At 41.9% G+C, this 15,998-nt stretch overlaps 1 protein-coding gene across 3 annotated transcripts in view; it reads right to left on the minus strand.

Moving 5' to 3' along the window:
- Positions 1 to 15,998, minus strand: part of RABGAP1L (RAB GTPase activating protein 1 like) — a 430,423-nt gene that overhangs the window by 272,621 nt on the left and 141,804 nt on the right. For all 3 annotated transcript variants that reach the window (XM_056532031.1, XM_056532030.1, XM_056532027.1), the window contains one exon: positions 13,149 to 13,302. In XM_056532031.1, coding sequence (XP_056388006.1) covers positions 13,149 to 13,302 — 154 coding nt within the window. The remainder of the gene's footprint in view (positions 1 to 13,148; positions 13,303 to 15,998) is intronic.

Genomic DNA, 15,998 nt, shown 5'->3' on the forward strand with positions numbered 1-15,998 from the left:
AGTTACCATAGCAGCGAGGGTACCTGAAGAAGGCCCAAGAACTGCCAACTGCTTCTGACTGATAGGTCATGCCAGACACAGTGTCACACTAACAAGCAGCAATGCCTTGGAATGCTATGTATCTATGTGATTGCTGGTTATAGACCCCTAGTGAAAAAAAAATCTAATAAAAATCAAAATTAACTTTTTTTTTTACGTAAAGCGACAAAAATCGCCTCCACAAAAAAAGTTTAAAAAAAATTATATTAATTTACATACACATACATACATTAAGATACTATATTTCCTATGTGGTAAATAACAGATAAAATAATGTAGAAAACCTTGGCAGAAATGCTGTTTTTGCATTCCTTCTTAGAATATAAAAATTTTATAAATTATATGTACCAAAAAATGCTGTAGTGGAGAAATACAATTCTTTCTGCAAAAAACAAGCCCTCGTATGGCTATTTACATATAGTGATGAAAAAAATTGCTGGGTTCTAAAGTGGCATTCAGACCTAATAGGATTGCTTATTAAGGGGTTAAGAGCGATCTGCAATCCACAACAAAAACTAAATAATAGTTTACATGAAAATTCCTGCCTGTAATTAACAATGTAATTAACTCCCTGCATCAAATCTAATGGACCTACCTAAGAACACCTGACTTCCCTAAAGTCAATAAAAAAGGTGACTAACATTCTGGCTCTAAATGGAAAACTACTGGAATGTACAAGAAACGGATGATGCCCTTTTCCTCTTCTCTTTGTTTTAATTTCTGCACATATACTGGCCATGGCATGGCAGGTATGAAGTCAGTAAATATGTTCCTTAGCAAGGTATAACTGTAAATAAAGAAATAGAGTCCTGGATCTGTACATCTCAAGACATGACAGGCTCTGTACAGCGCTACAGAATATGTTGGTGCTATATAAATAAAGGAAATATGTGCTAATCTTGCCATGTCTACATTATAGCTAAGACACATTGAAAATAGGAATTAAATGGTTGCTGTCATTTCAACAAACTTTTAATACATTTTAAGCACAAACAAATGTAAGAAACTTTTTAGTCTATCTTATCAGAGAAAAGTGCCTTCTCCTCTTATCAGACTCCTGAACTCGATTAGATGACAGAGATTTCACAGAGAACCAAAACAGTTGAAATCCACCATGCCCGATCCTTCTCTTTCCTGACATATCCTGTCAGAGAAGAGTTGGAAAGTCGTCATGCATATTAGGCTTCCCATCTGCATTGCAGATGTTTCATTGCACAATTGATACCAACGGGTCCTTTTTACTTTAAATAAGGGTCCGTCAGGTTTCCTCCTGTGTCCATTGCAGGAGTTGAGTGGAGAAAAAAAACTGCCCTGTAGAATTTCTTTCCTTGCTCATGTCCCACTATTTGAACCAATTCAGCGAATGGTACTCCAGGGCTAATGTAAGCCAACCGGACTCAACAATTTCAGTGGGGAATGGCCAGCTAAAAACTATACAAGGATTATTTCTTGTATCTTACCAATGGCATGCACAGGTCTTCGCAGCAGCTGTTAACTAAGAATGGTAGGACATTCAGGAAGAAATACTTTACTGAGAGAGTAGTGGATGCATGGAACAGCCTTCCTGTAGAAGTGGTAGCTGCAAATATAGTGAAGTTTAAAGGGGTACTCCGCCAGAAAACATCTTATCCCCTATCCAAAGGATAGGGGATAAGATGTCTGATCATGGGGGTCTTGCTGCTGGGGACTCCCGCGATCTCTGGGCCGGCAGCGGTGGCGTCTGGAACATGGAAGCTTGGAGCTTCCGTGTTCCTAATGTCACACCGCGCCCCCTCCATTCATGTCTATGGGAGTACATAGCAGTCATGCCACCTCCCATAGACATGAATGGAGGGGGCATGACGGCTGTAGTCACCAGTCATCCAGCACAGAATGGAGCTCGCTCCGTGCACCGGATGACTGGGGTGCCGCAGCGGAGGTCACAGTGGCGAGACCCGTGCCAATAGACATCTTATCCCCTATCCTTTGGATAGGGGATATTCATCAGAGGAGTACCCCTTTAAGCATGCATGGTATAGGCATAAGGCTATCATTCATATAAGCTAGGGATAGGCAAAATGCTATCATTCATATAAGATAGGGCCAGGGACAGTTGATAGTATTCAGACTATTGGGCAGACTAGCTGGGCCAAATGGTTCTTACCTATGCTTCTATTTTTCTCAGATTAATATTAATCATGACATTTCTAAGGTTGCCATATTTAAAAAAAATAAACAAAAATTGGTTGCAAAAGTGACATAAGAAAAAAAAAAAAAAACAATATGAAGGAAATAGTGGGAACATTTTTTTTTTACATGTACTGAAAAGGAGTAATATACATGACTTGTAATGTTTTCTCCAGCCAAGATACAATCTACAATGTCCGGCCTGGGTGTTCTGTCCAGATTACCTACATAGGAGTGAACCTGTGACTTGTGCAGCTAGTCCCATCTGGAATAACCCCATTCTATCAAAGAGCTCATTTCCAGTATCCAGACAAGGTGCTGCGGCAGAACGGAGGAGAGCAGTAATTAATCAGGGTCTGGCTTCTCGGGAAACCCAGTGACCTTCCCTGTCAGTCTCTCACAAGCGTCTTCATGGACAGATTCAATTATTAGAAAATAACACCAGAAAGGAAAAGGAGGGAGCGATGAGGGAGAGCGCAGAATGAGGAGACACAACACCAGGATGAGTTAAATAATACTAACATAGATAACATAATATTACTACCTAAGGATATAAATATATATATATATATATATATATATATATATATATATATACATACACACACACACATATATATATATATATATATTTATATTTATATATATATATATATATATATATATACATATACAAAGGATAAGGGAGACATAAATGGAACCTGTCGCATTTAAAATCCAATTAGAGCTGCAGGCAGTATGTCATACAGCAAAATTAACTAAGCAGATTGATATATCGTTGTCTGGAAAAAGATTGCCCTATCTTTCTTCAATTAGGGCAGTGTTTCCAAACCTGGATGCTTCCAGCTGTTGCAAGACTGCAACTCCCAGCTTTGCAAGAGCTGGAGGCACCCTGGTTGAGAAACAATGATTTAGGGGTTAGGAGTAGAGTGAGCAGTCTCACGCTCCCTAGGCATACTCACTCAGAAAAGGCTGTTAGTCACTCAGAAGGACCGCCCAATGGACTCCAAAGTCCTGAATGAGAAGAGATTTAGATAAGTATATAGAAAGTTTTAATAAATCTTTTCTCCACAAAATCAATCTGCTCAACTACTCCTGCTCTATATTATACTTCCTGCAGTTCATACTATATTTTTGCCGGTTTTTCCTTCCTAACCCATGTTAGGAGGAACCTTTTGACTTCATATCCCGTCCTCCTATATTGTTCTCATATCCCAACCCCATATCCCGTCCTCATATCTCAACCTCATATACCGTCATCATATCCCAACCTCCTATCTCTACCTTATGGGGTGTGGCTTGCAAGCCAGACTGACACATTCACCAGGAGATGCAGAGTGGAGCTTGTGGTGTAAGGTAACGGATGTACCATATACTTGCATGGGACTTGAAACAAAAATTTATCTTTTATATTAGAGTGTAGGTAAGGGTTAATTTAACTATCATATATTTTTATTTGACATATAAGTAATATGTGTACCAGGTATTATTGAAATATCTCCAGCCGTACGGAAGTTATGTGGGAACATACATTTCCCATTGATTTGCATGGGACTTTAAACAAAAACCCCGACCCTCACAAATGGGGGTAGTTAATGGTTAAATTAACCATCCTATATTTTAAGTGGACATATAAGTAACATGTGACCAAGTATTATCGAAATATCTCCAGCCGTTTGGAAGTTATGAAGTAACATATATTTCCCATAGACTTGTATGGGACTTTAAACAAAAACCCTGACCCTGGCAAATGGGGGTGAGTAAGGGTTAAATTACCTATCCTATGTTTGTTGTTGACATATAAGTAACATGTGTGCCAAGTTTCAAATTAATATCTTTAGCCGTTTGGACGTGATGCTGGGACATACCCACACACACACACACACACACACACACACACACACACATTGAGTTTTATATATATATATATATATATATATATAGACTGCAGGCAGCATAAAATTGGTGCAGGCAATGCGGCCCTGGTAAACTATGAGTTACTGAAATGCTCGGGTACTTCAGAGAACTCGTAGATTAAAACTGTTGTAACTAGCCATTGGGTTGAGTCCTGGCAGTTGTACTTCACCCTGCAAGTGATGAGTGACCCATCTTTCTCTATCTGTGTATAGGGAGAAAGGCGCCACTCAGGACTGGCAGGGAGGGAAGCAAGCTTACCCCTCGTGGCATTTTTAAACTATGATTTCTTTAAAATGCCCGGGTGTTTTAGAGTAAATCATAGTGTTCCAGGATCACGCTGTCTGCACCTGTGGTTTGGGCAGCATTAAACTGATGACAGGTTCCCTTAAATAACCAGATAAAGACATGTACTCTCTTGGGAGTATCAGATATAGTATGAAATTTATGAGACCCAACGGTGTTGGGGAAAGGCAAAATGTAAAGTATATAGTAGGAACTTTATAGCCAAGACTGATGCAATGGGCCTCATTTATCAATACTAACTCAACAAATTAGCCTTCTTGCCAGTAGCAACCAATCAGAGCTCAAAATTGCTCAGGGGTTGTGTACATGGCTGTTGTGCTCCACTCAAGGGAGCTCTGTTGGTCAGTCTGCCGGAAGGACAGGAGTTGAGTGGAGAAAAAATACTTCTTGTACTATTTGTTTCCTCCGCTCAACTCCTGTAAAACACCCAACGGACCCCATTCAGGTCAATGGGATCTGTTGGGAACCATTCAGGGTCTGTTCAGCACAAAAAAAGAAAACAGACCCTGAATGGGTTGGAGAACAACCGCAGTATGAACTTAGCCTTAAAGTGGTTATTCAGAAATAGAAAAACTGCTGAAGGAAAAGTAAAGCTGCAGATTGCTATGTAGGGCTACAGACCGTTCTGGTAAATGAGGCCTACTCTGAAATGCTGGGTTGTGCATGACAAAGAGATAATCTAATAGAGTTTTTTTATTCTGTTCGTAATGCTCCCTCAATTCCTACATAACACAATGTGGTAGGTTTAATAAGCCAGAAGTAGGACTAAAATCGCACCACAAAACTGGGGTACATGCCTTGCAGGAGAATTAGTTGTTTAAAGGGTTATCCAGGAATAGAAAAACTTTTTTTTTTCAAAAACAGATTCACGTCTATCCCCAGGTTGTGTGCGGTATTACAACTTGGCTCTATTCATTTTAATGGAATGGAGCTGCAGAACATTCAACAGAAATTAGGGGCCTCGGCTTATATTCGGGTTGGCTTATACGCGAGTATATACCGTATATATATATATATATATATATATATATATATATATATATATATATACATACATATATAGATAGATAGACAAGGGCAAAAGCAGCATTTTGTCTGTTTTGCTGTCCACCTAGATTATTCGGCACCTTCCAGAAGAGGCCAGAAGTATTGTCTGAAGACACCAGATCTATGCATAGCTCTGAATTCACAGTCATATAATCCTGTTCTATTCTGGGCTGCATTATTCAGCACCACTGTCAGCTCCCATCAGTTCTATTAAGTGCTGTTGAGAATGCAGCAATCAATTTGGGTAGTAAAAATATTCTCTGGCACACTAACAGAGTAACCAGCCGGGTTACACTACATGAAAGAGATTAATAAACTATTTAAAAAAAAAAAAAAACCCTGCCTTACAAAAAAAAAAGTGCCAGCTGCTGCAAGGTATGGGGATTAGGAGAAGGGACATATTTCAATTGGAAGGATGCTATATAGTTTTTATAAAGTACTTTCGCAGTAAATTAAAGGACAATTCTATTGTTTTACTTACCTACAAAAACACTAAGACATTTTCAGCTTAGAGCATTATTTCCTTTTTGCTGCCTGGTATTCCATCAGCCATTATTACATTTTTTTTACGATAAAAGTAGAAATTAAAGTTTCTGCGATAATGGACGTGTTCACACCTGAAAAGCATCCAGAGAATCTGTGTGGATCATATTGTAAATAGGTGCATTGTTCTGGTTTTACTTTGCAACTATAAACTGCATTCAAGTTTAGGACCAAGCTCTTTTACTTCTTATGGCCTTGTTTTTTTGTTTTCTTTTAGCCATCGTTTTCACAGAAATGTATTACATGCATAAAAAAGCTATTCTGCCTTGTTTATCTGGCCTTATAAAAATTGATGTTGATGGCCTAATCTCAGAAGTCTGACTCCCATCTATTTGATGAGACCAAGCCACTTGTGCAAGGACCACAGGCTATTCTGAGTTTACCAGTACTTGTAACTGCAATGAAGTACTATTTAGTAGTGGCGATGCAAGGTACTGCAGCTTTGTCCCACTGAAGTAAATGTATCCCCTATAGAAAATGATAGGGGATAAGGGTTTGATCAAGAGGGGGGGGGGGGGGGGGGGGTTAGGGGGCTGAACATCCGGAACCCCCCGCGATCTCCTGCACGGCCCTCCAACTCTCCTCGTGCACAGAGTGGTGGTTGGCACGTGCCCTATATTAATCTCTATAGGAGAGACTGAGATACAGGAGTACAGCGCTCAGGTATCCCCGCCTCTCCCATAGTCATGAATAGAGGGTGCATGACGACCCCCGCTCTGGGCGCGAAAAGAGTTGGAGTGCCGTGCAGAAGAATTTGGGGGTCCCAGTGGTCAGAACCCTCCCACGATTGTACTCAATCGATTGTACCATTTGACTCATCGACCCAATATTGATGGCCTATCCTGAAGATATGCAATCAATTCTATTAGGCTGGACAACTCCTTTAAACTTAATAGTGGCGATGGCTTTACTGTAGATGTAAATGTGAATGTTTATATTTTTTTTGACTTAGTGTAACGGGCATTTAAAAAAAATATGTCAAAAGTTTTGATCGGTTGAGGCCTCTGTGTTGTTTGCACTGTGTTGTGATATTTGGATAAGTTCTTTGCACACATTGCATGGACACATTTTTTTTTAGCAGTATTTGCTGTATTTATTCTTTTTATACATTGTGGGCCATATAACATTGCAGTACTTATTTATTGGGGACTATATTGATTAGAATTGTTGCTGACCATAGGGGAGAGTGTAGTAGGTTTTTATTTAAATTTTTTTCTCCACTCTGTGTTATGATCTACTTTAAGTGTTTTTTAATGTCTGTGTTTACTGGGAATTTGATAAAGTTTGTGAGATCATTCTATTTGGGGTGTGCAGGGTTCCACATTTCCAGTCTAAGTTCCTCTATGACTATATAGGTAAACTAGCAACTAGCAGATTTGCAATAACTTTGGATTTGTCCAAATCTTTTTGAACTGTGATTTTGCTGCTTTCAAAACTTTCCAAATTGCACAAAACGAAACTGTATGACAATACGGCTACTAAAAAGGCTCCGATAAAAGCCATTTGCTGAAGAGCGCTGTAAAAAAAAGAGCAAAAGAGCATAAAGGTCCATGTCATTGCCGCATGTGGAAAAGTACGGTAGATCTTGTTAAGTATCTTGAAATAAAGGCTTCTTCTCTGCCTGAAACGCGTAACCCGTGCCTGCCACCGAGCTGCCAGTTTGTTATCTAAACACAAAGCTAAAAGCAGCAGCACGAATAAATGTCAAACTCTATTTCCCCGCACTAATGCTGCTTTCTCTGTCTTTTGTCACCTGTCCTGTGTAGAACTGGAAATACACTAAAGTGAGTGAATTACAGCTTTATTATGTATGAAAAAGGTTTGTATGTTCTCCCCGTGTTTGCGTGAGTTTTCCTCCAGGTACTCTGGCTTCCCACCATGCTCCAAAAATATACTGATAGGTGAATTTAGATTGTGAGCCCAAATGGAAACAGGGACCAATTTGAGTGTACAGCGCTGTGGAATCTGTGTGCGCTATATAAAAAAATTTTATTATTATAGTTTCAGAAATCTTTTGCAATGATCTTCTTTGGACACCATAGGCAATTTTCTCAGTAAAAATTTTATTGAACATTTTCAAAAAGAAGCAATGAGTCAGTAAACAAACGCCAAACACGGACAGTATGAAAAACAGCACAGATTATGTAAACGCAATAAATGGGTCGTGAACAGGGCTGTTGTGGGAGAAAAACTACCAAAAGTAGAAAAGGGAAAGTAAGAAGAAAGCAGGAGGGAAATATAAAAAAAAAAAGAAATGTAGAGCGGTAGGAGAAGGGTAGAAGAAAGGGGAAGGGGTAGATGAGGGGTAACGGGAAGGGGGGGGGGAAACAGGATAATGCGTGAGGCAGGAGACCTACCTTACAGGACGAGCGCAGCTCTGAGACCACCAGGACTGGGTAACGACATAGAGGCGAGCGGAGGTGTGAAGGAGCACGGTGGAAGCTCAATTCAAGAAGGTGGAGGATCCTGAACGCCGGGGGGTAACGAGCCATTGCAACCGGTGCAAGCTCCTCCATTCTATGGAGGTAAGAAATTTCCTGAAGCCAAGATGAAAGGGTAGGAGCTGGAGTGGACCTCCAAAAAAGGGGGGGGGGGGGGCAAATCACCGTTCTGGCTTCTAGGAGGAGAATGCAAAGGAAAGGTTTGGATCACAGAGGCAAAGGGCCTGGTAGTATAGAGAGAAGTAGGGGGCCCGGGTCTAAGGGTAGGCTGACTGAGGTCAGTCGGCATATCAGGTCCAATACCTAAGACCAGAAGGAGGCCAAAGCGGGACAGGTCAGCCAGATATGTAGCATGGTTCCACCAGAGGCACCACATCGCCAGCACACATACAGTAGAGAAGGGTACATGCGCGTGAGAAGGGCTAGTATCCAGAGGAAATATTTTTGTCTGATTATTGGAATTGTAATCAGATAAAGTCATTTTTAGATATGTGTTGGGCAATTTCATGTATTTTCAGTACACAAGCAAATACAAACTCATTCCTATAACTATGTCTTCGGCTGTTCGGGCATGCTGGGAGTTGTGGTTTTGCAACAGCTGGAGGCACACTGGTTGGGAAATACTGCTCTGGCCCTTCTATCCTCCATGCTGATTTTTTATTTGCATTATTAGATTGTTCAAATGACTATGCACTCGAAATTAATGGATCCCACAGCCCATGTGACTATAAAGTGACCACCTGCCCTGGGTTTAAATTTTAAAGTATTGTAAAGGTCACCTTACTGGAGGAGAATAAAAAAAAAAAAAACTCTGCAAAATTATATTCACAATGCAAATGAGGAGGCTGAAAAATCGGCACAGAATCTGCGGTCTGAAACCCGTGCAGATATTCTGTGTGTCAAATGTAGACAATAATTCAGATTAGAAGCAAATTACATGCTGATTATATACATATATGTGTGTGTGTGTGTGTGTGTGTGAGCTATGTAATACACCACATGACAAAAGCCCACCATTTTTTTTTTGTTTCGTTTTTTTGGACCCGCCAGTCGATATAGGCCATCACATGATATGGAAAGTTTCTTCTCCAATGACATCAGCTTAAATATAGCGCACAGTGGGAAGGTTTATTCTATGTAACATTGGATAGAAAGGCTGAAGGGGGCTAAAGGGGTGATACCGCCTCCTCCTTTACTTCTAGGGGTGTGCATATTTTCTCCTGTTTAAAATCATCAAACTGTATAAGATGTAAAATTTTGTTCTGACCTGCGACATAAAAAGTTAAAATACACACAAGTGGATTAAATACAAATTTTGAAGTTCCCAATGAGAGAAATCCGCACTGAAATATGCTGTGTTTGGTGACACTCCACTGTGAACTGGACCTTCCCATTAAAGACAGAAAAACTCACAATCATCCACGATATGCAGTCATGGCTGTAAATGTTCGCACCCCTGACATTTTTTTAAGAAAATGAAATATTTCTCACAGAAAAGGATTGCAGTAACACATGTTTTGCTATACACATGTCTATTCCCTTTGTGTGTATTCGAATTAAACCAAAAAAGGGAGGAAAATAAGCAAATTGGACATAATGTCACACCAAAATCCAAAAATGGGCTGGACAAAATTATTGGCACCCTTTCAAAATTGTGGAAAAATATGATCGTTTCAAGCATGTGATGCTCCTTTAAACTCACCTGGAGCAAGTAACAGGTGTGGGCAACATAAAAATCACACCTGAAAGCAGATAAAAAGGAGAGAAGTTCACTTAGTCTTTGCATTATGTGTCTGTGTGTGCCACACTAAGCATGGACAACAGAAAGAGGAGAAGAGAACTGTCTGAGGACTTGAGAACCAAAATAGTGGAAAAATATCAACAATCTCAAGGTTACAAGTCCATCTCCAGAGATCTAGATTTGCCTTTGTCCACAATGTGCAACATTATCAAGAAGTTTGCAACCCATGGCCCTGTAGATAATCTCCCTGGGCGTCGACGGAAGAGAAAAATTGAAAGGTGTCAACGAAAGATAGTCCGGAAGGTGGATAAGCAGCCCCAAACAAGTTCCAAAGATATTCAAGCTGTCCTGCAGGCTCAGGGAGCATCAGTGTCAGCGCAAACTATCTGTCGATATTTCAATTAAATGAAACGCTATGGCAGGAGACCCAGGAGGACCCTACTGCTGACACAGAGACATAAAAAAGCAAGACTACATTTTGCCAAAATGAACTTGAGTAAGCCAAAATCCTTCTGGTAAAATATCTTGTGAACAGATGAGACCAAGATAGAGCTTTTTGGTAAAGCACATCATTCTACTGTTTACCGAAAACGGAATGAGGCCTACAAAGAAAAGAACGCAGTACCTACAGTGAAATATGGTGGAGGTTCAATGATGTTTGCGGTTGTTTTGCTGCCTCTGGCACTGGGTGCCTTGAATGTGTACAAGGCATCATGAAATCTAAGGATTACCAACGGATTCTGGGTCGCACTGTACAGCACAGTGTCAGAAAGCTGGGTTTGTGTCCGAGATCTTGGGTCTTCCAGCAGGACAATGACCCCTAACATACGTCAAAAAGCACTCAGAAATGGATGGCAACAAAGCGCTGGAGAGTTCTGAAGTGTCCAACAATGAGTCCAGATCTAAATCCCATTGAACACCTGTGGAGAGATCTTAAAATTGCTGTTGGGAAAAGGCGCCTTCCAATAATAGAGACCTGGAGCAGTTTGCAAAGGAAGAGTGGTCCAACATTACGGCAGAGAGGGGTAAGAAGCTTATTGATGGTTATAGGAAGCGACTGATTTCAGTTATTTTTTCCAAAGCATGTGCAACCAAATATTAAGTTAAGGGTGCCAATAATTTTGTCCAGCCCATTTTTGGAGTTTGGTGACATTATGTCCAATTTGCTTTTTTCCCTCCCTTTTTTGGTTTAGTTCCAATACACACAAAGGGAATAAACATGTGTATAGCAAAACGTGTGTTACTGCAATCCTTTTCTGCGAGAAATACTTAATTTTCTTGAAAAATTTCAGAGGTCCCAACATTTATGGCCAAGACTGTATCTTGAAAATGACAAAAGTAATAATGAATGAAAATGTACTGAAAATTAACTGATGGAAATCTGACACTGCTTTTGAATTGTGGTTTAACAGAATCATTTAAAAAAAAACAAAGTAATGAAACCGGCCTGGACAAAAATGATGGTCCCTGAGCTTAAAGGAGTATCCCAAAGAAAACCAATGTTGTCAAATCAACTGGTGGCACAAAGTTATACATGTTTGTAAATTGCTTCTATTAAAGAATCTTAAAGGGCTTGTCCAGGATTACAAAAACACTGCTTTATTCATGCAAAAACAGCACTACTTCTGTGCACAGGTTGTGCCTGGCATTGCAGATTGAGTGATGGCACACTCTGCCAATCAACAGTTGCAATGGAGTCCCATCCCAGCCTTGTGATTGGATGAGCGGCCTATCACTCAAGCTTGTCTCTGAGGGTGTGAGGGCAGGAGCGCGCAGGGGACTTGTGAGTAGGTCTCTTTTCCTATAGAAGGAGATCAGTACTAAAAATGAAGCATTATAGTTACAGAATCAAGTTACGGCCCAGCAGCTTTAAGTTACACCTATGAACAGGTAACTTATGGCCACTGCTATATACATATATATATATATATATATATATATATATATATATATATATAAATATAAAATGTATGGCCACCAACTAGCGCTGTTTCTTAAAAGCTTCAACGCATCAATCACCGCTCAAAAAAAAAAAGGTGCTCCTGAGCAAAATCCCTAAGCTCCTCCTCTAATGATTAAGCAGATTGTTAGTAACACTGCTCTGCCTGATTACAGATAGAATTGTGAGGCTGCACAATAATGGATGCACAGTTCTCTCTATCTCTTCCCTGCTCTCATCTTTATGATCAGTAAAATGAGGTAACAGGAAGCTAAATCCCTGGGTGTTCAGCCTCCTGTTATAGATAAGACAGTACTGGAACCTTTGCAAGGAGTAGACCCACTGGACCCAAGGTAATAATCATTAACCTTAATACTACCCTCTTTTCAACCATAACTCACAAGTTATAACATAATTAACCCCCTCACTCCTCTAGATCACATGGGATGCTGACATTAACACTTTTACTGTCATTGACCAATGGCAATAAATGTTTCATTGCCCTAAACCAACAAGGATGCAGACAATAACCATCACTGCTCTGAATCTGATTGCTGTTTAAGGGTAGTGCCATGCGCTGCCAGCAGTAACATAGCAAATACAGAGCGAGCTCCCTGCTGCGGCCAGGCAAGTCACTCGGCCATCACTCTGTGAATTCTGGCAGCTCATCCACAGTGTCAAATACACTGCAGATGCGCTGAGTGTGACCCTACCCTAATACTATTTTCTTGAATGCTATATAATCCTGAATTTCTGGCTGATTTACAGAATAAGATTATTTGACACAATTCAGTATAAGGGGGCAGGGCCCACATTCTCCCACTCAGAGACAACACCAAATCTTATGCACCACCAGACTAAGATATTAAGTAGCTTCAGGATAGACATGTCATAAGTCCAAAAGACAAATACTAGAAACATTGCTTAACATTATAAATGTAAAGTTACAACCTCAGTTTTAGCACAACGGAAACCGGGCAGATAAGGTTTTTGAATCTAGAACTTTTCTTACTTTTACGATGAGGTTCTTGTACTTCTCCATCATTTCTTGATCCTCGTGGCAGCCAGCAAGAAGTTGCCAAACCTCAGCTCTAAGTGCTTCTGGCACCCCTCCTCTCTTCACCAACGATGACAGTCCCTTAGGTCTCACGCCTAGATTGCTATGCCTACGTAAGGGAGAAGGTAAGACAGGATAAGAAAATTAGAAAATTGAGCTCATACATTACCAGGTTATACAATATAGGGGGAGAATTTTTATTTTATTTTTGCTTACTCCAGGCCCACAAAATGTAGCACTAGCACTTAAAGGGGTACTCCGCCCCAAGATATCTTATCCCCTAAGATGTCTGATCGCTGGGAACCCCCGGTAATCTCCCTGCGGCACCACGCCCCCTGTCATAGACTTACATTGAAGAGGGCATGGCATGACATCACGAAGGGGCGTGTCGTGATGTCACGAGCCTCCGGCACTCGTTTAGAATGCCGGCTGCAGCGCCGGAGGCTTGTGACATTACAGAAACGCTCCCTCGTGATGTCATGCCATGCCCCCTTCAATGTAAGTCTATGGGAGGGGGCGTGGCGCCCCCTCTCATAGACTTGCATTGAGGGGGCATGGAGTGACGCCACGAGGGGGGGGGGGGGCTAGCCGTGTCGTCACAAGCTTCAACCCCGCATCGCTAGTCAGAGAGCTCGCTGGCCAGATAGCGGGTGTCGACCACCACACACAGCGGTGGCCAACACGCTCCCTCACTACAACGCTATGGCAGAGCCGGAGATTGCCGAAGCGCTCCAGCTCTGCCATAGAGTTGTATTGAGGGAGCGTGTTAGCCGCCGCCGCTTCGTGCGGTGGTCAACACTACCCTTTCCCGCGGGCTGCCAGGGCCCCAGTGGTCGGACCCCCGGCAATCTGAAACTTATCCCCTATCCTTGGGATAGGGGATAGGTTTTTCAGCACTGGACTACTCCTTTAAATCTCCCCCATAATCTGTTAATTTCCATAGCCAGACAATTATTTCTCACAATCCCCCCTATCCCCCAGCACGGCCATGCATGTGTTCTCTATGTGGAGAAGGCCACTGCCAGATTTCAGTGGCAGCGGCTTATCTGAACAAGCTTAAAAGGACTGGGAATGCTGAAATCAATCATGCCCATTCTTTCCCCCCCTTGACATCTGTCTTCTGGGAGAGTGAGAGGGCAACAATTATCGAATGTTTAGGGCCAGCTTTAATCCGTTACCTAAAAAAAAAGCGATAATAAGTTTGGTTTGCATGGTCTGTTGACAGTGTTGCATAGGTGCATTTATGTGCATTTTTTTTTCACTAGGGCATTCCCTAAAATGGACAGAGGTGTCAGCAGAGAGCACTGTGGTCAGACAGAAAGGAAATTCAAAAATAAATGAACTTCCTGTGGATCATGACAGCAGCTGATAAGTACTGGAAGGATTAAGATTTTTTTAGTAGAAGTAATTTACAAATCTGTTTAACTTTCTGACACCAGTTGATTTAAAGAAAAAAAATAGTTTTCCAGTGGAGTACCTCTTTCACCTCTTAAGGACCCAGGACGTACAGGTACGCCATGACACCCTGGTACTTAAGGACCCATGACGTACCTGTACTCTTGTGGGAATTTCGGTAGCCCCCCCCCCCCCCCCCGCCCCACATGGTGGCGATGACCGCAAATTGCCGGTGAATTCACACCGGTGATTTGCTGCGATTTCGGTGACCCGCTGACCCAGAGATACATGGTGATCCGGGTTGTAGGATACACCCCCAATCGCCTCCTGTATCTATAAGGAGGTGGCGATTTCGTCAGCCTCCCAGGAGTGCTGCTATTGGCCAGACGATCGTCCATCCAATAGCAGCCGGCAGGGGAGATGTTAATGACCTGCCAGCTCTGCCAGCTTACTGAGTTCAGTCAGCGGGCAGAGCTGCAAGAAGGAGCCAGGGACCCGCCCCCCCCCTTGTGCACCCATTGATTGATAAGGGTTACCACGTGTACAATTTTTATACCAGCATCACTTTGTTCACATCTCTTGCCGCCAGATCCATGTCCGCTGGTGGAAAGAATCAGAGAGGCCTCCCTCTAAACTTTGTTCAGACACCTATTCCCAAGGGTGAATCCCATGCCCTGACCCATGATAACGTGATGCTGGTCAGGTAAAAGGATGAGAGGGATGTCCTTATGCTGACCACAATTCATGGTAACGGCAGCTCACCTGACCCTGTGCGAGGTACCACAACACTGGTCTTCAAGCCCGATTGTATTCTGGACTACAATCGATATATGGGGGAGTTGATCTCTCTGATCAAGTACTCAAGCCATACATTGCCATGCGCAAAACACGGGTATGATACAAAAATGTTTAGGTCTACGTGGTACAGGTTGTCATGTACAACTCTTTTGTACTGTCCCAGCACGCTGGCAACACAGGGAGATTCCTTCAGTTCCAAGAAGAAGTCCTAAAGGTCCTGATCTTTGCTGACCGGGAAAAAGCAGGTCGGAGTTCCCAAGGAACTGAAGTTATAGGTGCCAGGCCAACACGTTCCAGGTGAAGTTCCCCACACTGGAAAGAAGGGACGATCCCAGAAAAGATGCAGAGTCTGTCACAAGAGGGGGATACAGAAGGACACCACCACTCAATGTGACACTTGCCCTGATCATCCGAGCCTCTGTAATAAAAACTGCTTCAGTGAGTATCACACTTCCATGCAGTACTACATTTTCCCTTTTCATTTCCCATTATTGGGGACTTTTTTATGTTGCCTCAAATGCGCAGCTCTCTCTCTCCACCTGAGCGGGGTGCGCATTTGAGGCAACAGGTTAGTGATGTCCACACACATCACATTCCCAGAATGATAATTCA

The sequence above is a fragment of the Hyla sarda genome, chromosome 7 (genome assembly GCF_029499605.1).
Source record: "Hyla sarda isolate aHylSar1 chromosome 7, aHylSar1.hap1, whole genome shotgun sequence".
Lineage (NCBI taxonomy): Eukaryota > Metazoa > Chordata > Amphibia > Anura > Hylidae > Hyla > Hyla sarda.